Source organism: Taudactylus pleione, unplaced genomic scaffold, assembly GCF_031769625.1.
Source record: "Taudactylus pleione unplaced genomic scaffold, aTauple2 ptg000635l, whole genome shotgun sequence".
Taxonomy (NCBI): Eukaryota; Metazoa; Chordata; class Amphibia; order Anura; family Myobatrachidae; genus Taudactylus; species Taudactylus pleione.
In genome coordinates, this window is record NW_028285037.1 from 1,627,200 (window position 1) to 1,651,796 (window position 24,597).

Consider the following 24,597-nt stretch of genomic DNA (forward strand, 5'->3'; position numbering starts at 1 on the left):
GCCACACATCCCCCAACATGCTTCTCACATGCCACACATCCCCAACATGCTTCACACATTGGGGGACATGCTTCACACATCCCCCAACATGCTTCACACTTGCCCGACATCCCCCAACATGCTTCAAACATGCCACACATCCCCCCAACATGCTTCACACATGTCACACATCCCCCCAACATGCTTCTCACATGCCACACATCCCCAACATGCTTCACACATCCCCCCAACATGCTTCACACATGCCACACATCCCAAACATGCTTCACACATGCCACACATCCCCCCAACATGCTTCACACATGCCACACATCCCCCCAAAATGCTTCACACATGCCCCACATCCCCCCCAACATGGTTCACACATGCCACACATCCGCCAACATGCTTCACACGTGCCACACATTCCCCAACATGCTCCACACATCCCCCCAACATGCTTCACACATTCCCCACCATGCTTCACACATGCCACACATCCCCCAACTTGCTTCACACATGCCACACATCCCCCAACTTGCTTCACACATGCCACACATCCCCCAACTTGCTTCACACATGCCACACATCCCCCCAACATGCTTCACACATGCCACACATGCCCCCCCAACATGCTTCACACATGCCACACATCCCCCCTACATGCTTCACACATGCCACACATCCCCCAACATGCTTCACACATGCCACACATCCCCCCAACATGCTTCACACATGCCCCCAACATGCTTCACACATGCCACACATGCCCCCCAACATGCTTCACACATGCCACACATCCCCCCAACATGCTTCACACATGCTACACATCCCCCCCAACATGCCCTACACATGCCTTATATCCCCCCAACACGCCTCCACACATCCCCCCCCAACATGCCCAACAAGTCTCCACACATCCCCCCAAAATGCCCCCACATCCCCCCAACATGCTCCACACATGCCACACATCCCCCCCACATGCCCAGCTGGAGCCTGCAGAGGAAGGAGGGAGAGCAGCGGGTACAGAATACGCTGCGCTGCATCCTCCTCCTCTGGCTGAGTTATGGCGTCGCAGGCTGGCTGCTCCCGCGCAGTCTGAGAGCAGAGAATAAGTCTGGGGGGTGAGGTTGGGGCACAGTGCTGGGGGCCGCAGATGAGGGTCCATTGCCCCAAGAACGTCCAGCACTGTCTGTATCAGGGGCAGCCAGCACCATCAGCAAGGAGTAAAGTGCGCTCATCCCAGCGATTCTCATCTTCACGAGCAAATGTTTTATTCACATAAGAATTTTATTTTATTTTATTGTTTTCTGCAATTTCCTCCCTGTGACTTTGTATTTATTTCTCCAGGAAGACAAATGTTAAAGTAAAGTGAAATAAGTGTCATTAAGGTGGTACAGAGAAATGCCCCCAATACTCCCACATAGGACCTGCCCGTTCAGCTGATGCCCTGCATGGAGGGCAGAGCCGCCTGTCACACCACCTGTACAGAGCAGCAGGCCGGCTACTGTACTGCGTGTGAGCTCTGGTCCTCTGTCCTGGAGCAGTCACTGCGCCCCCTAGTGCTAAAATACCGCCAAGGGCCCTGATATTACATTTATGATGGAAGTGCCACTGACAGCGCTATTTCAGCAGTCGGCTAATTATTATTATCAGTGAACAGGTCAGTGGGTCTGTAGAGAGATTGTCCCGGGACGTACGTTGATCATTGTGTCCTTATATATTATTGCCAGCTCCCATAGGGTTAGGAGAACCCCAGTGACAGGTACCGTGTTCTGCAGCCGAAAAATAGCGTAATCAGGCTTAGGGTGGGTTAGGGCGGGGTCCTGTTAGCGGAGGCCGTTATACGAGTAGCTAGCACAGGGTATTGGTGTAATGCAGAGAATAAGGACAGGTCTGGACAGGTATCTACTAAGGTGTATTCCTGGGTCTACCACATCTGCTCAAAGCACTGACGTTCCCAGCATCACAAACCTTCCCACGCTGCGGGATGGCCTTTCATTCCAGATTCCTTCTATTGTCAGATAGCGCCCCCCCCCCCTCTATACACACCCATTTTATATATATATATATATATATATATATTATATACACACATACACACCTATCCATGTAGTCCTATCTGCATATCTGCATGTGCTTACAGCAATCTCCTCTGCACACAGAACATCTATACATTCTGCCGCCTGTGGACGCTTTCAGTAAACAATCTTCTTCTTCTTCCCGCAGGTTTCCGCAGACTGTGTTTGGACGACCTGCGCAAGGCTCATATTGTCCACGACGTTCAGCAGTACATCCTGTGCCGCCTGGACAGGGAAGAGGCTCTGCGCCAGCACCTGACCCTGGACACGGCAGAGATGCTTAACCAGCTGCACATAAAGAGCAACGGCTGCTTCCTCTACCTGGAGCGAGTGTTGGATGGCGTCTCCGAAGGGGCCGTCGTCCTTCGCGAGATCCGCCATATCCCCGGCACCTTGAATGGACTCTACTTATGGTTGTGCCAGCGGCTATTCTCTGGCCGGCAGTTCTGTCAGGTACAGACGCTGCTGAATGTCCTCCTGGCTTCTCCATCTCCCGTGTTACCTTCCGAGCTGCACCAGGCGCTCTGGACAAAGCAAATAAAAGGGTGGAGTAGTGAGGACTTTAACAAGATTCTGGAGTCCATTTCCATGTTGCTGCGCCCACTGAGTGCTCCTGAAGGTCTGCTGGTGCTCTTCCATCACAGCTTTTCAGAGTGGCTCTTGGATGTGAAATACTGTACTCAGAAATACCTGTGCAATGTCTCTGAGGGGCACTGCATGCTTGCCATGAGTTTATCGGCACGAGCACCGGATTTGAAACCTGCTGAGGTTCATCAACTAACCAGACATCTTCTGCTGTCTGACCTCCGAGGACTGGAACCATCTCACTTAGCGTTGTGGCTTTTGTGGACAGGGGTTCCTGTATCGGACTGTTTGGCCTCAAACATTCCTCTAGAGTTGGAGGTATTACAATTGCTTCTGCTAGCCAGGTCTAAAGTGGATGATGATTCATCTATGGAGGCCTCATGTGCTCTAAGGAAGACTCTACAGCAAGGTGGCTCCATGGAAATGCTGATAGAGAGTGGGGATGGGCTGAACCAGCGGGATCGAGCTGGTAGGACTCTGCTTGCTGCTGCAGCTCATGCTGGAAACCTAGAAGCTGTTAAACTAATGCTTTCCAGAGGAGCAAACCTAGAGGCCACGGATGAAGATGGGCAAACTCCTCTGGGACTTGCAGCCCATCGCGGACACGTGGAAGTGGTAGAACTCCTCCTCAAACATGGTGCCTGCTATGACCACACTGACAACCGTGACTGGACACCCCTGCGTTCTGCCTCTTGGGGAGGCCACACAGAGGTGGTAGAAGTACTGCTTGCATCCGGGGCTCAGCCAGATATTTCTGGCCCAGATGGACGAACGGCACTAAGAGCAGCAGCCTGGGGTGGACATGAGGGCACGGTGATGGCCTTGCTAAGAGCAGGGGCTGAGCTAAACCGTGCTGATGTGGAGAGCCGCACTCCTCTAATGGCGGCTGCATACATGGGTCATCATGCAGTTGCAAAACTGTTGCTTGAATCTGGAGCTAATGTGAACAAGTGTGATCTAGAAGGACGCACTGCCCTTGCTGTGGCCTGTCTGTGTGTGCCTGCTGGACATGGGCACCCAGAGCTGGTGTCTCTTTTGTTGGAACATGGTGCAGACCCAGAATTGCCAGACAAAGAGGGGACAACGCCATTACTGGTTGCTGCATATGAGGGGCAGGAAGAAGTTGCAGAGCTCCTGCTTGAGGCTGGTGCTGAGCCTGACCGGCCAGGAAAGGCGCGGATGACACCACTACTGGCAGCTGCCTCGGGGGGCCATGCAGAGACAGTGAGGGTCCTATTACTTTGGGGAGCTGCTACGGATGTCACAGACACAGAAGGGAAGTCAGCGCTGGTGCTGGCGGCTGCTGCAGCCAGAGGTGAAGAGGCTGTTAGAGTTTTACTGGACAGGGGCCTTAATTCGAATCACCAGGATCACTTGGGCTGGAGCCCATTACACTGGGCAGCTTGTGAAGGAAGGAGAAATGTCTGCCGTGCACTTGTAGAAGGAGGTGCTAAAGTGGGCATAAGAGACAGTGAGGGGTATTCCGCTCTTCTCCTGGCAGCTCAGGAAGGTCACACTGGCTGCGTAGAATTACTGATTAACAGAGGGTCTCCAATAGACCAGCGGGGCCGAGATGGAATGACCTCTTTGTGCTTTGCTGCTCTTGGGGGCCACAAAAGTACAGTTGAATTACTGCTGAGAAAGGGATCGGACCCTGATATTAAGACCAGCCAAGGCAAGCCACTCCTATACCTGTTGGCTCTGCAAGGACAAACAGACATAGCAAATGTTCTGCTGGAGCATGGAGCTGACCCCGAGGGTAGGGATCCCGAAGAACGCACAGCTGTACATGCCGCCTGCTGGCAGGGAGACTGGGAAATGGCTCGGCTTCTCCTGGGCAAGGGCAGGGCCAATTGCAATGCCTTTGACAAAGAAGGTAGGACTCCTTTACACTGCACCGCTTGGAGAGGACATGTCAATGTTGCCCACCTTCTGTTAGAGAACGGGTCATTCACTGATGCACAGTGTTCCCAGGGAGCCACTCCTCTCTGTATTGCAGCCCAAGAAGGACATGAAGAGCTGGCCAGAGTTTTGTTGGAGGAGGGAAAGGCCAGCCCCTTCCACGCTGACCATTATGGACGTACTCCTATAAGAGTTGCTGGGAAAGGTGGACACATAGCAATAGTGAATCTTTTGGAGAAACATGGCGTTCCTTCCTATCAAGGGCACGTTGGAAAAACTCCAGAAAAAGACTCATTCAGAAAAGAGAAAATGGAAGCAAGTGGAGATAGTTGGTCTACACTTTCCCCAGTGTCAACCGATAGCCACTCACTTGACAACTCCCTGAAGAGCTCTAGAGGGTCCATTCTGACCTCATCCACATACCATTCACAGGCAACAGTCCCCATGGACATCCTAACCTTTACTCAGCAGGTCCAGCAACACTCTCTTCCTCGCAGCCGTTCTCGCCAAGCTATTGCCCTCACTGATGTGATTGGTTCACATGGTCTTCCTGGTTTCATACCCACTCAGCCAACACCTGTACCTACCCCACCTCAAAGTCCCACAAAACTTTATGAACTGGATAAATGCGAAGCGGTTAGCAGGCCTGGCCGAAATCCAAGTTCTCTGGACCGCGAGCTAAAGAGGAATGGAATTCTCACAAACCCAAAATATGGAAGCCCCCCATACGCTCATCGCAAGATGGCTGGCAATGTGCACCTTCAGGATAGGTCAGGTAACTCTGGCTCATTTTGTAGCAAGATGAAGGAAAATGGCTATAGCCAAAATAAAACCAGCAGCTCTGGATATTCCTCAAGCCAAGCTGGCACCGAGAGAGACTTCGACCACAAAAAGACCATAGACTCTCCAGAGATAACCAAGAACATTGTGCACTGCGTTAGCAAGACTGGGGAACCCCTGCGCTCTCCACAAATAATGGGGAACCCTGTGTACTCTCCAAAAAATTGTAACAACCCTGTGACCCTCTCAAAGAGAAGTGTGGAACCTCTATCTCCTTACAGAAAAACACAGAACATTGTAACCTCTCCTCAAAGATGTGTAGATAAACCGTGTGCTGCCAAAGGGCCTGAGGACTTCTCGTACTCTCCTAGAACAGCTGGAGACACTGTGCATTCCCCGACTAAGACCAAAGAATGTCATCAATACTCTCCAAATAAATGCCGGGACCAAACCAACTCTCCAGATAAACTGCACCCTCCCGTCATCTCCATCACCACCAGGGACCCACAGCTACACCTCAAACAGGCCATCAAGCTGCAGTTCGAGGGGCGTACGTGTGGATTCAACTACAGGAAGGAGACACCACTGTGAGGTCTGCACACTAATTACCATTTTATTCCTCTCCTCTCAGATGTACGTGTGTGGTCAGACACATAAGGGTAATGATTGCAGCGTCTTGGAAAGGATTTTGTGTAGTATAACGTCTGCATATTCTGTTACCAGAGCCTGTTAGGGAGTCTGTGGGGGCCCCATCCTTTAGTCCCTTTCCTTACACCAGTTGTCAGTGTTGTCTGATGGATGCGGTAAGGGAAGAGGTCCCATGTAAGGGGTACACACTGGCCTTACACGTGGTAGGAGGCCCCTAGTGGCAGAATGTGTACTTGGAGCGGAGTTCTTCTCCTGTAAGTCAGGAGGCCGGTTACATGTTCCCAGAGGTTACAGGCCTCCCATTGTAGGCTGGTCTGGCAGATACAAGATTGAAGGCATGCACTCTGCTGGGTAGGTGTCATCCCTTCGCATCTTCCCTTATACTTACAGATGTGTCCGCATACATCTATCCTCAAACTGCGCCAAATAACCCTGTTTGGCGGCTTAGCCGCGCCAAGCCATTTTTTTTTTCTTGAAATATGCGTCTTCATTTGCTGCTTTAAATCAATTATTTTGCTACAAAAATACTAATCCTAAATATTTCCAGCCTGATTCAGACTTGTACGCTAATCCCTGCGAGTCTTACGCAGATACTGTGAGTTAATATGCAAACGTCACAGCCGCAGGGATAAACACGGGACGCTTTGCATATTCAAGTGGAAAGTTCCAGCATCTGCGTACAAAGACGCGGCATCTGTCACATACCATCAGTCGCCTGAGTAATCCCGTGGCTACACATAATGGCTGACGGGACTAAGATGGCGGTACCAGTGAATCTGCATACAAAGGCGCAGTTACAGGATCTGACACGCCTATACAATGTTTGCGATACGTCTGCGCTTTTCTGACCACCCCTTGTTACCACCCACAAACGGCCAATAACTGTCGATCACTCTGGGTCTGTATCCTCCCTACGACTGGCATTGCCGAGGCACCGGGACCAACGCGCTGTGCGATTTAGACTTATGCGCTTTAAAAAAACAACTTTGGCCAACTGTGTAGCTAACGGCAGCTATCGGTGTAGCGCACATCTGTGATCCAGACCCTTAGGTCACCATTAGTAAATGAAGCACAAGTGGCTGCGTAATTCCATCCTTCTACAATGTGTCTGACACCTCCTGCTGCGCCTGCGATCCATGGATGCAGACCCTGGCCTCGCCGCTCCCAGAGAAGCAACAAGCCCCCATTTCTGGGAATGCAGGCCCCACACACCTCCCCGCAAACACCTCTGCCTGTCAATCAGAGCATAGCGGGGCCTGAGCGTGATCGCACACCTGCACATGCGCAGATTCCCGATAATCAGGAATAGGCGAGAATAGGACCATTTGCATCCTCGCTTGAATCAGCCCCTAAGACGCCAATTCAGGAAGAAAGTACATAGTATGTGTGAAAAGGCAGAAGAGGCGGTCCTGTACGAGCGACGCGCACCGCGCCTCGTTATGCGTAATCTGCTATTATATACCAATTCCTTTGCCATAAAAATACTATTCCTAAATACTTAGTACACGATTAGCGAATATAAGGCGCAAAATGCAGAGGAAAAAGACTTAAGCACGAGGAACGTTACCCGTAGCAACTAAGTCTCGCGCCACATAGTGAGGACACATCTGAACCCTAAAATCCCTGTCCTGTTACCCGGTGATCAGTCTCCGTAGCATTAATGCAGTCACCAGAGGAATACCCGGAAATCCGCTTATCTCTTCCACAAGTCCCCAGTGCAAAACTTCTGGCCTTGATCTATGAAGAAGTATTGAAGCCCCAATGTCCTGCTGCCATTAAGGCTGTTCCACCATCTACTTCAAATGTTTGAAAACATACCCGGCCAGCAGATGGAGCCCCTGGGCAGCAACCTGAAACTTTGTTTTATTTTTATAGCACAGGTGAAACATTTTAAAACTTATGATGAAAAAGAACCGATCCTCGCTGTGCCTAGTATCCCCAGAAATCCTGCCCTGCCTCTCTCACCACCTCCAAAGTCAATAACCGTGTCCGTAACTAATGATCCTCCTATCAGTGGCAGATTACAGCAACGCAGGCACTGACCGCGGCGTTACCTATGTAGTGGAATGTGCGTTAGGCAATTATCATGTGTAACGAGTGCGTACGCTGATGCCCCATGGTGGGGGTAGATAAAGCCTAGTGATACAGCAGTTACAGGTACATGTTAGTCGCATTTCCCTATTGTACACAATATAATAATGTAACCAAGTCTCACATGTGTAAGGTAGAATACGGTCTTTACAGTTATTAGTAAATGGCAAAGTTGCATTTTTAATATAAAATATAATTAAATATAACCACAAATACAACATACAAAGTAAATTAAGTCTGTTTCTCTGTGGTTTAAATTTGCGCGAGTAGTCGTCGGTGATCGGGCAACCAGAAGTGACTAGACAACCCCCACGTGGTAATCATTACGTATTATTACGCCAGCTCTCCTACATCTGCTGGTCATACCTGCGGAAGCTGCCATGTTTGTGCGCATACATTACTGTACTTGCTCGCTTGCACCATGCATAAGGGAACACAAGCAAACAACCCTCGGAAACCCATATACAGACTCATGTGCAGTACAGAATGCGGCTCTTACTGTCATGTCTGAGCCCCATGATGTGAGGGGCAGCGGCGGACACATCACTCTCCTCCGCAGTACTGGATATTGGCCGTTTATATTCCACCTTTGTAGCTGTAACCTGAGTTTATAGCATTCCTCAACTTTTCTATCTCTATCAATTCTCCCCAAACATTTCCCAGGTCACCCAGCAGGTGCACAGGTGTACTCATTACTCACTGACACATTTCCCAGGTCACCCAGCACGTGCACAGGTGTACTCATTACTCACTGACACATTTCCCAGGTCACCCAGCAGGTGCACAGGTGTAATCATTACTCACTGACACATTTCCCAGGTCACCCAGCAGGTGCACAGGTGTACTCATTACTCACTGACACATTTCCCAGGTCACCCAGCAGGTGCACAGGTGTAGTCATTACTCACTGACACGTTTCCCAGGTCACCCAGCAGGTGCACAGGTGTAGTCATTACTCACTGACACATTTCCCAGGTCACCCAGCAGGTGCACAGGTGTAGTCATTACTCACTGACACATTCCCCAGGTCACCCAGCAGGTGTACATGTGTATTCATTACTCACTGACACATTTCCCAGGTCACCCAGCAGGTGCACAGGTGTAGTCATTACTCACTGACACATTTCCCAGGTCACCCAGCAGGAGCACAGGTGTACTCATTACTCACTGACACATTTCCCAGGTCACCCAGCAGGTGCACAGGTGTAGTCATTACTCACTGACACATTTCCCAGGTCACCCAGCAGGTGCACAGGTGTAGTCATTACTCACTGACACGTTTCCCAGGTCACCCAGCAGGTGCACAGGTGTAGTCATTATTCACTGACACATTTCCCAGGTCACCCAGCAGGTGCACAGGTGTAATCATTACTCACTGACACATTTCCCAGGTCACCTGGCAGGAGCACAGGTGTACTCATTACTCACTGACACATTTCCCAGGTCACCCAGCAGGTGCACAGGTGTAATCATTACTCACTGACACATTTCCCAGGTCACCCAGCAGCTGCACAGGTGTAATCATTACTCACTGACACATTTCCCAGGTCACCCAGCAGGTGCACAGGTGTATTACTCACTGACACATTTCCCAGGTCACCCAGCAGGTGCACAGGTGTACTCATTACTCACTGACACATTTCCCAGGTCACCCAGCAGGTGCACAGGTGTAGTCATTACTCACTGACACATTTCCCAGGTCACCCAACAGGTGCACAGGTGTATTACTCACTGACACATTTCCCAGGTCACCCAGCAGGTGCACAGGTGTATTCATTACTCACTGACACATTTTAAAAGATCCACAGGTGGAGCATTATTTCACTTGAGGACACCTGGAAAACATGCACTGTTTGGGGTCCTGTCAACTAAGTTTGAGAACCAGTGACTTACTCTATTTACAACTCTCAATCGGGCCCTCTGTCCTCAAAGCCCCCTTGTAGTCCAGGTTTTAAGGATTTCTATGCTTGAGCACAGATGGTTGAATCAAAATGACTTACTAATTAAGTCACCTGTACTCAAGCTTGGTCATCCTTAAAACCTGGACTGTTAGGGGGCTTTGATGACGGGAACTACTGATCTAGATCACAAGTCATTTTGGGAGAGAGGAGGGGGGGCTCCCTATTCACTGGCAGTGTGTGGTGGTTTGGGGAGGGGGGCAGCAATGTCAGGAACACTGGCGGATCCCGGGGTGGCAATCGAGGCGATCGCCCCCCACAACATACAGTGCAGGACAAACCCGGTCATTACACGCTGCTGCAGACATCGGGCGGTAGAGATCCGGGCACTAGAGGGTGAAAAGTAGCAGGTGTACCCTGGCTGTCTCTAGAGACGAGGAGCGGCTGCCATTTTCCCGAGGACCAGACCCCATTAGAAAGTACCACGGATGCATCACAGTTGTTACTGGGGCCACTGCTGTTCAGTCTATGCTGCTGCCAATGGAATCGTCAGGTTGGATTGGGCAGTGAGATGTGTGCCCCACAGGGATAGCAGGCTCCAGGCAGTGATTGGGCAGAGTGGCATGGCAGGTAGGACATAGCACATGAGCAGTGGTCATGGGACATGCGTGTCTGTTAGTACAGGCTCTCAGGGTGCCATCTACATAGACATGTTACATATAGTGTATGTGTGTGTGTGCTTCCTATAACACCTGCCCTCATACTTTATATATACATAGATGGTGGCTTTGTCTATAGAAAAATGGGGTATTTAGAGAAAATTTTGGGGTTTACTGCGACATGAACACACACGCCCTGTCCAACTCCTAGCAGTCCTGCTCCTGCCTCCCGGACCCTCTCTCCTCCTTCCTTACTGACTGCCTGTCAGCATATATACCCCCTGCCGAGCTGAGCTCCCTGCTGCTTAGTGCAGAGACTTACAGAGTCACAGGTCCATCCCTCCACCTCCCAGCTCACCTCATTGGCTGGCAAGGCAAGGTGTTAATTAACTTAATTGGAGAGGGGAGGAGTCTGGACTGGAGAGAGGAGGAGTCAGGACTGGAGATGTGAGTTGGCGCTAAACGGAAACCGCCCCCCCCCCCCCTAAAAGAAAAGTCTAGATCCGCCACTGGTCAGGAATGCCATCATACCCCCAAAAATGTCATTTTCGGGGGTTTGACTGCATTTCTCATATGCACGGAATGCGATGGGTAACTCCATCTTCAGAATGTCGCCAGAGGGACTCCTAGGTCATAGACCCGAACATTCCTCGTCTTACCGAGAGCGGTCTCTTGTGATTTTCTTCATGCATACCGGTGTAGTTAATGCCGGCATTCATGCGATGAGTGGCGGGACGTATCACATGCAAATTGTGATGTGTCATGCATCCCGCTCTAGCTGAGGCAGGACTATGATGACATCATCACCCATTGTCACAATGATGTAATCACAGCCCTGCCTCCTTCAGTTACTGCCGATGGGGACTAGTAAGTTTGTTTGCCTCTTTGATCTTTTGCAGTGCTGAGGATTAATGGGTCTTATCCTTAGCAATAATTGAGGAAATGTATCGAACCTTCTAAGAAGTGCCACAGAAATGAAACCGCTTTCAGGTAACACGTATCGAGTATAGTCTATAAAAACAAGAGATATGGTAAGAACTTACCTTTGTTATCTCTGTTTCTACGAAGTCCATAGGGTCCACAGGGTTGACCTTGGGGTATAGCTGGATCTGGATCCATGGGCACCACGCAGTTAAAGCTTTAGCTGCTCCCAGGATGCACTTGGGTCCGTCCTCCTCTATACCCCGCCCCCGGCCACAGCACCTCAGTTGGTAAGCAGCCAAGGCCGGAGGAGGAGACTAAACAGAGAGAAGGAAGACTGGAACACACAAGAAACCATACTCACAGAAATGGGAGACGGAAAACCGGTGACCAGCCACACAGCCCATTTGAAGCCAGGTGCGTCAGGGCGGGCGCCCTGTGGACCCTATGGACTTCGTAGAAACAGAGATAACAAAGGTAAGTTCTTACCATATCTCTTGTTTTCTACTTCAGGGTCCATAGGGGGTCCACAGGGTTGACCTTGGGGATGTCCCAAAGCAGTACAACTAAGGGCGGGGACGCTCCTGTGCTGAAAGGAGTACCCGGCGCCCAAAGGATGCATCCTGAGAGGCAAAGGTGTCAAACGCATAGAACCTCAAAAACGTTTGAATTGAAGACCAAGTGGCCGCCTTACACAGCTGAACAGCAGAAGCGCCACGTCTAGCAGCCCAAGAGGGACCCACAGAACGAGTGGAATGAGCCTTAACAGAGGCTGGCACAGGTAAGCCCTCCTGTGCATAAGCCTCACAAATAACGGAACGAAGCCAACGGGCTAACGTTTGTTTGTTGGCAGGCCAACCCCTCTTGTGAAAACCAAAGAGGATAAACAAGGAATCAGACTTCCTAACCGAAGCCGTCCGGTCTACATAAATTCTAAGCGCCCGGACCACATCTAAGGAAGTCTCACCAGCTGAAAGATCAGGGGACTGAAAAGCTGGCACAACAAGTTCCTGATTAATATGGAACTTCGAGACCACTTTGGGCAAAAACTCAGGACGAGTGCGGAGCACCGCTCTGTCCTGGTGAAAAATCAGGAAAGGAGGGCGACAGGAAAGCGCCCCCAATTCAGACACCCTCCTGGCCGAAGCAATTGCCAGGAGAAAAACCGTCTTAAATGTCAGCCACTTGAGCTCCACCGCCCCAAGAGGCTCAAACGGAGGACCCTGCAGGACCCGTAGCACCACCGCCAAGTCCCAAGGAGGCACAAAGGGAGGCTGGATCCTGAGAACACCTTGGAAAAAGGTGTGAACGTCTGGTAGTATTGCAATCCGCCGTTGAAACCACACGGACAAGGCGGACACATGAACCTTCAGAGATGCAAGGCGTAAGCCGAGATCCAATCCTGACTGAAGAAATTCCAAGATCCTAGAAACTCGGAACACCTGAGGATCATAATGTCTGGACTCACACCACTGAAAGTAAGTGTGCCACACTCTGTGATAAATCCGTGCTGAAGCAGGCTTGCGTGCCCTGAGCATGGTACCAATAACCGAACTGGAGAAGCCCCGAGACCTCAAGACGGCTGTCTCAAGAGCCACGCCGTCAAAGACAGCCGACCCAGATCCGGGTAAAGGCAGGGCCCCTGAGACAACAGGTCCCGACGCTGAGGAAGAAGGTACGGAGCGTCGATGGAGAGGCTCCTGAGATCGGAGTACCAAGGACGTCTGGGCCACGCCGGAGCTACCAGCACGAGCATGCCGCCGTCCTGCTTGAATTTCCGCAGAACCCGAGGAAGCAGGGATATCGGAGGAAACAGATACGCCAGGTGAAACGTCCATTTCACCGACAGCGCGTCCACCAGACTTGCACCTGCGTCTCTTGTCCTTGACCCGTAAACGGGCAACTTGTGATTGTGACGGGAGGCCATCAAGTCCAGCTCCGGCAGTCCCCACCTGTCCACGAGTAGCTGAAACACCTCTGGGTGAAGTGACCATTCCCCGGGATGCACGTCGTGACGGCTGAGGAAGTCCGCCTCCCAATTGCGGACTCCGGGGATGAAGACCGCCGAGATCGCTGGAATGTGACCCTCCGCCCAAGTCAGGATACGAGACACCTCCGACATCGCTGCCTGACTGCGAGTTCCGCCTTGGTGATTGATATACGCCACCGTGGTGGCGTTGTCGGACTGCACCTGTACCGCCCTTCCGTGAAGAGCGGGGCCGGACGACTGCAGGGCCCTGTATACTGCCCGCAGTTCCAGGATGTTGATGGGGAGAAGTGCTTCTTCCGCTGACCAACGACCCTGAAGCGATAAAGAGCCGGTCACTGCCCCCCAACCCCGGAGACTGGCATCCGTCGTGAGCAGGACCCAGTCCGGGATCCAAAATGGGCGCCCCTCGACCAGATGAGCTGTCTGAAGCCACCAAGCCAAAGATAGCCGAACGTCCGGAGACAACACCAGCACCTGAGAGCGGATCCGGTGAGGTAACCCGTTCCATTCTGATAGAATCAGCCCCTGCAGGGGCCGGGAATGGAACTGGGCAAATTCCACCATGTCGAATGTCGACACCATGGACCCCAGAACTCTCATAGCCGAATGGACCGACAGGCGGCAACGGCTCAGGCAACTGCGTATCCGCAGCTGTAGGGAGGCGACCTTCTCCGGAGTCAGGAAGATCCTTTGCTGACGCGAATCCAGCAGGGCTCCCAAATGAACCATCCGCTGTGATGGAATCAGGGAAGACTTTTTCCAATTTATCAACCACCCGTGTGCTTGCAGGCAAGCGATCGTCAGGTGGAGATGTTGAAGCAGTACCTCCGGGGAGCTCGCCAGCAACAGGAGGTCGTCCAGGTACGGCAGCAGCCGTACATTCTGGTTCCGAAGATGTGCGGCCATGACCGCCATAATCTTCGTGAACACCCTCGGTGCCGTGGAGAGACCAAAGGGTAGTGCCCGGAACTGATAGTGATGTTGAAGGATAGCGAACCTCAGATACCGCTGATGTGAAGATGCTATCGGAACATGGAGGTAGGCGTCCTGGATGTCCAGGGACACCATGTAATCCCCAGGTTCCATCACCAGTTGAGGATAGGGCGATGAGAACTATTGGGTTTCTGCACCAGAAACAGAGACGAATAATACCCCGTCCCTCGTTGTGATAGAGGAAAGGGAACAATGACCCCTGCTTTCAGCAAGGACTCTATAGCCTCCTGAACCTGTAACGCCTTGGTCTTGTCCTGAGAAGGACTTGTGCAGTAAAACTGGTGGGGTGGTCTGTGCCGAAAAGACAGGGCGTACCCCTGGGAGACCACTTCTCGAACCCAGGCATCCGTGGTGGTATTGTGCCAGCACTGGGCAAATAGAAGAAGTCGGCCTCCCACTCTGAGGTCCCCCAGAGGGAGGCCCGTCCCATCAGGCCGCAGGTTTATCTTCCTGCTTGGAAGAAGGGCGCCGAGCACTCCAGGCTTGCTTCTTGGGTTTAGAGGCCGTCTTACTCGCAGACTGTCTCGGGAAGGACTGACCTTTCGCCTTACCCTGAACCCGAAAGGAACGAAAAGCCGAACTCCGAACCTTAGCAGGCAGTGCCGCCGAAGGGAGGAAGGCCGACTTGGAATTAGCCAGGGTGTCCACTATTTTGTCCAAGTCCGGACCAAATAGTTATTCCCCATTGAAAGGTAAGGCCTCCAGACCTTTCTTTGAATCAGAGTCCGCTCTCCAGGACCGCAACCATAAGGATCGGCGGGCAGACACCACTGCAGCCGATACCCGCGAGGTCAGCAGACTAGCATCTAAAGAAGCTTCTCCAATGTAAGAAGCAGCGTCCCTCATTTGTCCCAACAACGCCCGCTGGACATCTGGAGCGTCGTCCGGGAAGGTATCTTCCAATGCATTGGCCCACCCCTCAATGGCCTTGGCCACCCAGGAGATGGCCATGGACGGTCGGGCCACCGCCCCGGAGAGGGAGTAAATAGACTTTAAGCAAGTCTCAACTTTCCTGTCCGTGGGATCCTTCAGCGAGGATATCGACGGTAATGGTAAGGTGGCGCCCCGAGTTAAACGGGTGACATGGGAATCCACCGCCGGTGGAGTTTCCCATTTTTTACAATGTGCCTCAGGGAAGGGGTAATTAGAAGCCAACCGCTTCTGAAGAAGGAATCTCTTACTGGGCGCCTGCCAAGCTACCGCCATATGATCCGTCAACTGATCCGACAGGGGAAACACCGCAGAAGCCACCTTAGTTTTTTTGAAACTAGGAAACTTCGACTTAGGAACCGGTGCCTCATCCTCTATAAGAAGAATAGCTCGCACCGCCCTAACTAGTGCTCGCACATTAATGGACGACTTGGTATCCATTTCCTGGACCGAGGCGTCCGAGTCAGTGTCATCAGGGACCTCCCCATCATCTGAGGAACCCTCTGAGTCCGATACCTGAGCAGCCCGTGTCATGAGTGGGCGTTTTGAAATCCTAGAAGGCATGTCAGTCTGCAACATTGACTGAAAAGCTGAGGAAGCGGCCGCCAAATTTTGCACGGAGTTGGAGAGCACATCCACCCAGGGTGGAGGAGTCACCATAGGGGCCTGAAAAGGTACCACAGGCTGCTGCGGCACAGGGGAAGCCTGTATATACATAGGCAACCCCGCATAGGGACCCACCGACTGAGACCCAGGAGGACTCCGCAATAACTGCGGGACACCCGGGGAATGGGGGATGGTCGGCTGGGACAACGACCTAGTAGGGAGAGCAGTCGGGACCGACAGACGGTCCGCAATAGACACCAGCACTTGAGAAAACATCGCCCACGGTGGTTCCTGCGCCAGAGAAGGTCTGGATGGGCCAGGAGCCACCTGGCATCGACTACACAGGCCATCCTGTGACAAATCCTCCCTATCTACTCCTGCAGAACAGCGTCCGCTGGAGGCCAACACCGGAGCCACTGAGCGCTCAACCTCCTCGTCTGACATGACAGAATATATTATATATCTGGCACCAGGGTAGAAGTAAAACGCACTCACCGGTGTGCTGAACAACAGCCCACAATATGGCACTGAGTAGCACACAACTGTATGTGACGGACCTCACAAATACGTGATCTATATAAGTGAGGTCAGTAGAAACGCCCCTCCCCCACACACCTGTAGGGCTTGTAGGAGAAGTAAAGGGATAGGTATAAGCTGACAGTAAGTAGAAAATAAGCACAGACAGGCAGCACTAGCAAAAGTCACATACCATGCAGGAAGATATACTCACTGCACCTTTCCACTACAATCAACCTGCCCAGATTCAGTGTCTGGGAGGGCTATAGTGCTGTGTACGCTGTCCTTAATCAGGGGAGAGGTACACAGGGGGACTGGTCCGCGTGCTCCCTGAAGATCTGCGCTGCCACTGTGAGAAAATGGCCGCTGGAGACCTCAGAGGAGGAGTGGCCGAGTAGCTGCAGCTCAGCGACGCCAGACTCTGTGCTGAAAGGCGCGCTGAGCTGAGGGGAGGAGCCGCTGACAGGGAAGGCTTCCTCCCCTGGCTAGCATATTAACCCCAGGGCTTGCCGGCATCCCGCTTGCCATATATCCCTGGTGGTCCCACGGGTTATTCCTCCTCAGAGGGGGAGCGCCACCGCTAGCGGCCCCCGGTCTGTCCCCTAGGACCGGGGGCAAAGGACTGCATCTGCAGGCAAAACCCGCGAGCCGCCGCTAATCGGCGACTCGCGGCTTACCTTGTCCCCGGCGACTCCGGCAGCAGTCCAGGGAGGGACCCAGAGTCCGGCTAGTATGGACTCTGGCCTCCCGCCGCGATCCCCAGTGCAGTACTGGCGTCGCGGCGCCAGCGGGGAAGGAGAGCGGCAGCGTGGGCGTCTGTATAGACAGCCCGTCGCTGCCACACTAGAGCCTCTGTTTTAAAATAAAAATCTAACAGGCTCTTTTTTTTTTTTTTAAATAAAAATAGAAAGCTTTTGGGGGCTGCTCCTGCAGCCCCCCTGCACAGGTGACCCGACTCCGGCCGGGCACCAACTCAAACTGAGGTGCTGTGGCCGGGGGCGGGGTATAGAGGAGGACGGACCCAAGTGCATCCTGGGAGCAGCTAAAGCTTTAACTGCGTGGTGCCCATGGATCCAGATCCAGCTATACCCCAAGGTCAACCCTGTGGACCCCCTATGGACCCTGAAGTAGAAATGTGAGGTAGAAGGTGACAGGTTGCTGTGTGTAACTCCACCACTTGCCCTCTCTTTAGAAGATTTGATAAATTTTTCCCTAGGTAACAGCTATTCCGCGGTGTAAGGCACAGTCTACGCCCGTGTCTTGTACCATATGCCCTCGCACATCCAGGGCGCGCAGGAACCGCACAATGAGAGAGACAGAGTTTCCTGATGTCTGTGTGGGAGGTTGGGGCTTATCTGCAGCATTCGGATTAAACCACATAATTTGATATCAATAAAAGTTTGATACAGTTTATCTATCACATTTAGGAAGGTGAGCGATCCAACAACGAGAGGACTTTTTATTTCTTTTTTATTTACCTATGGATAAAGGTCATCCGGTTCCAAAGGGTGACACAAAAAAAAAAATCACAACTTTTTTAAACTGTTTTTTCAACATTTTTCAAGTTAGGGTGGGGGATAGACACTTGTTAGGTTGCCATAGGGAACGTATAGGTTAGACACTTGGGGGATGGTTAGGATTAGGCTGCCGAAAGGAACGGATAGGGTTGGGAACCATGTGGAGGGTTAGGCTTCTGGAGGGAATGGATAGGGTTAGGCACCAGGGGGAGGGTTCAGCTGACGGAGGGAACAGATAGGGTTAGGCACCAGGTGGAGGGTTAGCCTGCCGAATGGAACAGTTAGGGTTAGGCACCAGGAGGAGGTTTAGGCTGCAGGAGGAAAATGGATAGGATTAGGCACCAGGTGGAGGGTTAGGCTTCCGGAGGGAACGGATAGTGTTTGGCACCAGGTGGAGGGTTAGGCTGCAGAAGGAAAATGGATAGGATTAGGCACCAGGTGGAGGGTTAGGCTACCGGAGGGAACAGATAGGGTTAGGCACCAGGTGGAGGGTTAGGCTTCCGGAGGGAACAGATAGGGTTTGGCGCCAGGTGGAGGGTTAGGCTTCCGGAGGGAACAGATAGGTTAGGCACCAGCTGGAGGGTTAGGCTGCCGGAGGGAATGGATAGGGTTAGGCACCAGCTGGAGGGTTAGGCTGCCGGAGGGAATGGATAGGGTTAGGCACCAGCTGGAGTGTTAGGCTGCCGGAGGGCATTCGATAGGGTTAGGGTTAAATTGCAAAAAAAAAAAGTCAATCATTTTTGCATCTGCCATTTGTGTGTTGACCATTTAAGCCTGTTGACTTTCTGCACAGTAAGCTATTTGTCAGAAGGACTTCTGGGTCACAGACTCGGAAGTCCCATATTCGCAAAGGATGCTCTTAGTGAGAGAACTGTCCTTTATGAGAGAACTACCGATGCAACCAACTCTACAGAGGTGACAAAATGCCATTTGTTATTTTTGTTGCTGGGTGCATTTTACAGTTCCGCTTAGACGCCAGTTTCTTCCATTTTTGAATGATGCCCATGGAGAGGGTGGTAATAATGATAATAATAATATTTATAACCGGCGGATGGTTGGGTTTCGAGAGATGTTATGGAGCTGTGAGGTGTAGATGTGGATGTCACACTCTCTTATCTCCATTTCCAGGTGACGCATCGATCTGCAGGATCAGTCTGCTGGGAACAGGATCTGGCGGAGCAGAGAAAGAGTCGCCGCACCGATCAAATTGGGAGCAAGATTGCTGGTGACCTATAGGAGCAGCTGGGCTGTTCCAGACTGTGTGACCAGAGGACTATATCTACCATATAACATTGTGCCAAGAACTGACCGGACCTGTTAGAGAGCGGCCCGTGTTATATATAAGCGTTTATACTATAATGGACATAGGTTGCTATGGGCCGTGTCCCATCCGAGGTGGTTGGGATTTTCAGTCGGTGATGAGGACTCTTATAATCTAATAAACCTTCTTCATGTTGGTATTTAAGATGTTATCTGTTATCCACATAAATTCCCGTCGTTGCTTTGTATATACAGTAAGAGATTCTCGCTCCCTGGTCTACGTGCAGTACTGTCCATCTGGCTGTATGTGTGATCAGATCATGGTCAGGGAAGGTAGAGATTCTCACTTCCTGGCCGCAGCCTACGTGCAGTACTGTCCATCTGGCTGTATGTGTGATCAGATCATGGTCAGGGAAGGTAGAGATTCTCACTTCCTGGCCGCAGTCTACGTGCAGTACTGTCCATCTGGCTGTATGTGTGATCAGATCATGGTAAGGGAAGGTAGAGATTCTCACTTCCGGGCCGCAGTCTACGTGCAGTACTGTCCATCTGGCTGTATGTGTGATCAGATCATGGTCAGGGAAGGTAGAGATTCTCGCTTCCTAGCCGCAGCCTACGTGCAGTACTGTCCATATGGCTGTATGTGTGATCAGATCATGGTCAGGGAAGGTAGAGATTCTCGCTTCCTGGCCGCAGTCTACGTGCAGTACTGTCCATCTGGCTGTATGTGTGATCAGATCATGGTCAGGGAAGGTAGAGATTCTCGCTTCCTGGCCGCAGCCTACGTGCACTACTGTCCATCTGGCTGTATGTGTGATCAGATCATGGTCAGGGAAGGTAGAGATTCTCGCTTCCTGGCCGCAACCTACGTGCAGTACTGTCCATCTGGCTGTATGTGTGATCAGATCATGGTCAGGGAAGGTAGAGATTCTCGCTTCCTGGCCGCAGTCTACGTGCAGTACTGTCCATCTGGCTGTATGTGTGATCAGATCATGGTCAGGGAAGGTAGAGATTCTCACTTCCTGGCCGCAGCCTACGTGCAGTTCTGTCCATCTGGCTGTATCTGTGATCAGATCATGGTCAGGGAAGGTAGAGATTCTCGGTTCCTGGCCGCAGTCTACGTGCAGTACTGTCCATCTGGCTGTATGTGTGATCAGATCATGGTCAGGGAAGGTAGAGATTCTCACTTCCTGGCCGCAGCCTACGTGCAGCACTGTCCATCTGGCTGTATGTGTGATCAGATCATGGTCAGGGAAGGTAGAGATTCTCGGTTCCTAGCCGCAGCCTACGTGCAGCACTGTCCATCTGGCTGTATGTGTGATCAGATCATAGTCAGGGAAGGTAGAGATTCTCGGTTCCTGGCCGCAGCCTACGTGCAGTACTGTCCATCTGGCTGTATGTGTGATCAGATCATGGTCAGGGAAGGTAGAGATTCTCGGTTCCTGGCCACAGCCTACGTGCAGTACTGTCCATCTGGCTGTATGTGTGATCAGATCATGGTCAGGGAAGGTAGAGATTCTCGGTTCCTAGCCGCAGCCTATGTGCAGTATTGTCCATCTGGCTGTATGTGTGATCAGATCACGGTCAGGGAAGATAGAGATTCTCGCTCCCTGGCCACAGCCTACGTGCAGTACTGTCCATCTGGCTGTATGTGTGATCAGATCATGGTCAGGGAAGGTAGAGATTCTCGGTTCCTGGCCACAGTCTACGTGCAGTACTGTCCATCTGGCTGTATGTGTGATCAGATCATGGTCAGGGAAGGTAGAGATTCTCGGTTCCTGGCCGCAACCTACGTGCAGTACTGTCCATCTGGCTGTATGTGTGATCAGATCATGGTCAAGGAAGGTAGAGATTCTCGCTTCCTAGCCGCAGCCTACGTGCAGTACTGTCCATCTGGCTGTATGTGTGATCAGATCATGGTCAAGGAAGGTAGAGATTCTCGCTTCCTAGCCGCAGCCTACGTGCAGTACTGTCCATCTGCCTGTATGTGTGATCAGATCATGGTCAGGGAAGGTAGAGATTCTCGGTTCCTGGCCGCAGCCTACGTGCAGTACTGTCCATCTGGCTGTATGTGTGATCAGATCATGGTCAGGGAAGGTAGAGATTCTCGGTTCCTGGCCGCAGCCTACGTGCAGTACTGTCCATCTGGCTGTATGTGTGATCAGATCATGGTCAGGGAAGGTAGAGATTCTCGCTTCCTAGCCGCAGCCTACGTGCAGTACTGTCCATCTGGCTGTATGTGTGATCAAATCAAGGTCAGGGAAGGTAGAGATTCTCGGTTCCTAGCCGCAGCCTATGTGCAGTACTGTCCATCTGGCTGTATGTGTGATCAGATCACGGTCAGGGAAGATAGAGATTCTCGCTCCCTGGCCGCAGCCTACGTGCAGTACTGTCCATCTGGCTGTATGTGTGATCAGATCATGGTCAGGGAAGGTAGAGATTCTCGGTTCCTGGCCGCAGCCTACGTGCAGTACTGTCCATCTGGCTGTATGTGTGATCAGATCATGGTCAGGGAAGGTAGAGATTCTCGCTTCCTAGCCGCAGCCTACATGCAGTACTGTCCGTCTGGCTGTATGTGTGATCAGATCATGGTCAGGGAAGGTAGAGATTCTCGCTTCCTAGCCGCAGCCTACGTGCAGTACTGTCCATCTGGCTGTATGTGTGATCAAATCAAGGTCAGGGAAGGTAGAGATTCTCGGTTCCTAGCCGCAGCCTACGTGCAGTACTGTCCATCTGGCTGTATGTGTGATCAGATCATGGTCAGGGAAGGTAGAGATTCTCACTTCCTGGCCGCAGCCTACGTGCAGTACTGTCCATCTGGCTGTATGTGTGATCAGATCATGGTCAGGGAAGGTAGAGATTCTCGGTTCCTAGCCGCAGCCTACGTGCAGTACTGTCCATCTGGCTGTATGTGTGATCAGATCACGGTCAGGGCAGATAGAGATTCTCGCTCCCTGGCCGCAGCCTATGTGCAGTACTGTCCATCTGGCTGTATGTGTGATCAGATCTTGGTCAGGGAAGGTAATGCTAGCTATACATGCTGTGATACCACAAAGTAAATGGCCCAAACACTGCTGTCAGAATCGGTAGGATAACTATCAATCGTGTCCATAGATGCAGCCAGAGGGTCAGCTCTGGTGACCACTGTCGGCCCGTACGCGTGGTCAGTGCCCGACAGGCTGCAGGGATGCCGGGAGCCATCACACACACCAAGGGATGAGCGGCTATATCTCATCCAGGGTGAGGAGAAAGATCACATGGTGAATTTGCCCAGAGCAACCAATCGGCTTCTAACAATCATGTTATAGGCGGTGCTAGATACATGACAGAAGCTCTGGAAGGTTTGATGCATCGTCCCTCCAATATGGCCACCTACAATTGGCAGGAACATCTACTTCTCATAGTGACACCCTTCCTATGTGGTCTGCATTGGGACAGACTGACTGGCCCTATCCTCTCTAAGAGACAGACAGACTTCCCATCCTGTCAGATAGGGTAGATCACAGGTTCTCAAACTCGGTCCTCAGGTCCCCAAACAGTGAATGTTTTGCAGGTCTCCTCACATAATTACTAGTAAATAGTTAGCTGCACCTGTAGATCTTTTAAAATGTTTCAGTGAGGAATTAATACACCTGTGCACCTGCTGGGTGACCTGCAAAAAGTGAACTGTGTGGGGTCCTAAGGACCGAGTTTGAGAACCACTGGGGTAGATCAATGGTTCTCAAACTCAGTCCCCAACACAGTTAACGTTTTCCAGGTCACCTAGCAGGTGCACAGGTGTATTCATTGCTCACTGACACATCTCTCAGGTCACCCAGCAGGTGCACAGGTGTACTCATTACTCACTGACACATTTCCGAGGTCACCCAGCAGGTGCACAGGTGTAATCATTACTCACTGATACATTTCCCAGGTCACCCAGCAGGTGCACAGGTGTACTCATTACTCACTGACACATTTCCCAGGTCACCCAGCAGGTGCACAGGTGTATTCATTACTCACTGACACATTTCCCAGGTCACCCAGCAGGAGCACAGATGTAGTCATTACTCACTGACACATTTCCCAGGTCACCCAGCAGGAGCACAGGTGTAGTCATTACTCACTGACACATTTCCCAGGACACCCAGCAGGAGCACAGGTGTAGTCATTACTCACTGACACATTTCCCAGGTCACCCAGCAGGAGCACAGGTGTAGTCATTACTCACTGACACATTTCCCATGTCACCCAGCAGGCGCACAGGTGTATTCATTACTCACTGACATTTCCCAAGTCACCCAGCAGGTGCACAGGTGTAATCATTACTCACTGACACATTTCCCAGGTCACCCAGCAGGAGCACAGGTGTATTCATTACTCACTGACACATTTCCCAGGTCACCCAGCAGGTGCACAGGTGTATTCTTTACTCACTGACACATTTCCCAGGTCACCCAGCAGGTGCACAGGTGTATTCAGTACTCCCTGACACATTTTAAAAGATCCACAGGTGGAGCATTATTTCAATTGAGGACACCTGGAAAACATGCACTGTTTGAGGTCCTGTCGACTAAGTTTGAGAACCAGTGACTTACTCTATTTCCAACTCTCAATCGGGCCCTCTGTCCTCAAAGCCCCCTTTTAGTCCAGGTTTTAAGGATTTCTATGCTTGAGCACAGATGGTTGAATCAAAATGACTTACTAATTAAGTCACCTGTACTCAAGCTTGGTCATCCTTAAAACCTGGACTGTTAGGGGGCTTTGATGATGGGAACTACTGATCTAGATCACAAGTCATTTTGAGAGAGAGGAGGGGGGGCTCCCTATTCACTGGCAGTGTGTGGTGGTTTGGGGAGGGGGGCAGCAATGTCAGGAACACTGGCGGATCCAGGGGGGGGCGATTGAGGCGAGAAATTTTGGGGTTTACTGCGACATGAACGCACACGCCCTGTCCAACTCCTAGCAGTCCTGCTCCTGCCTCCCGGACCCTCTCTCCTCCTTCCTTCCTTACTGACTGCCTGTCAGCATATATACCCCCTGCCGAGCTGAGCTCCCTGCTGCTTAGTGCAGAGACTTACAGAGTCACAGGTCCATCCCTCCACCTCCCAGCTCACCTCATTGGCTGGCAAGGCAAGGTGTTAATTAAATTAATTGGAGAGGGGAGGAGTCTGGACTGGAGAGAGGAGGAGTCAGGACTGGAGAGGTGAGGAGTTGGCGCTAAACGGAAACCGCCCCCCCCCCCCTAAAAGAAAAGTCTAG

General features: G+C 51.7%; 1 protein-coding gene across 1 annotated transcript in view; it reads left to right on the forward strand.

Annotated features, from left to right (window-relative positions):
* The window catches only part of LOC148479132 (uncharacterized), a 53,820-nt gene extending 34,285 nt beyond the window's left edge, over positions 1-19,535 (forward strand). Inside the window, exons 4-5 of the mRNA XM_088454921.1 lie at positions 2,209-5,919; positions 19,225-19,535. Of these exons, the coding sequence (XP_088311047.1) occupies positions 2,209-5,918 (3,710 nt within the window). The 3' untranslated portion in view covers position 5,919; positions 19,225-19,535. The remainder of the gene's footprint in view (positions 1-2,208; positions 5,920-19,224) is intronic.
* The last annotated feature ends 5,062 nt before the right edge of the window (positions 19,536-24,597 follow it).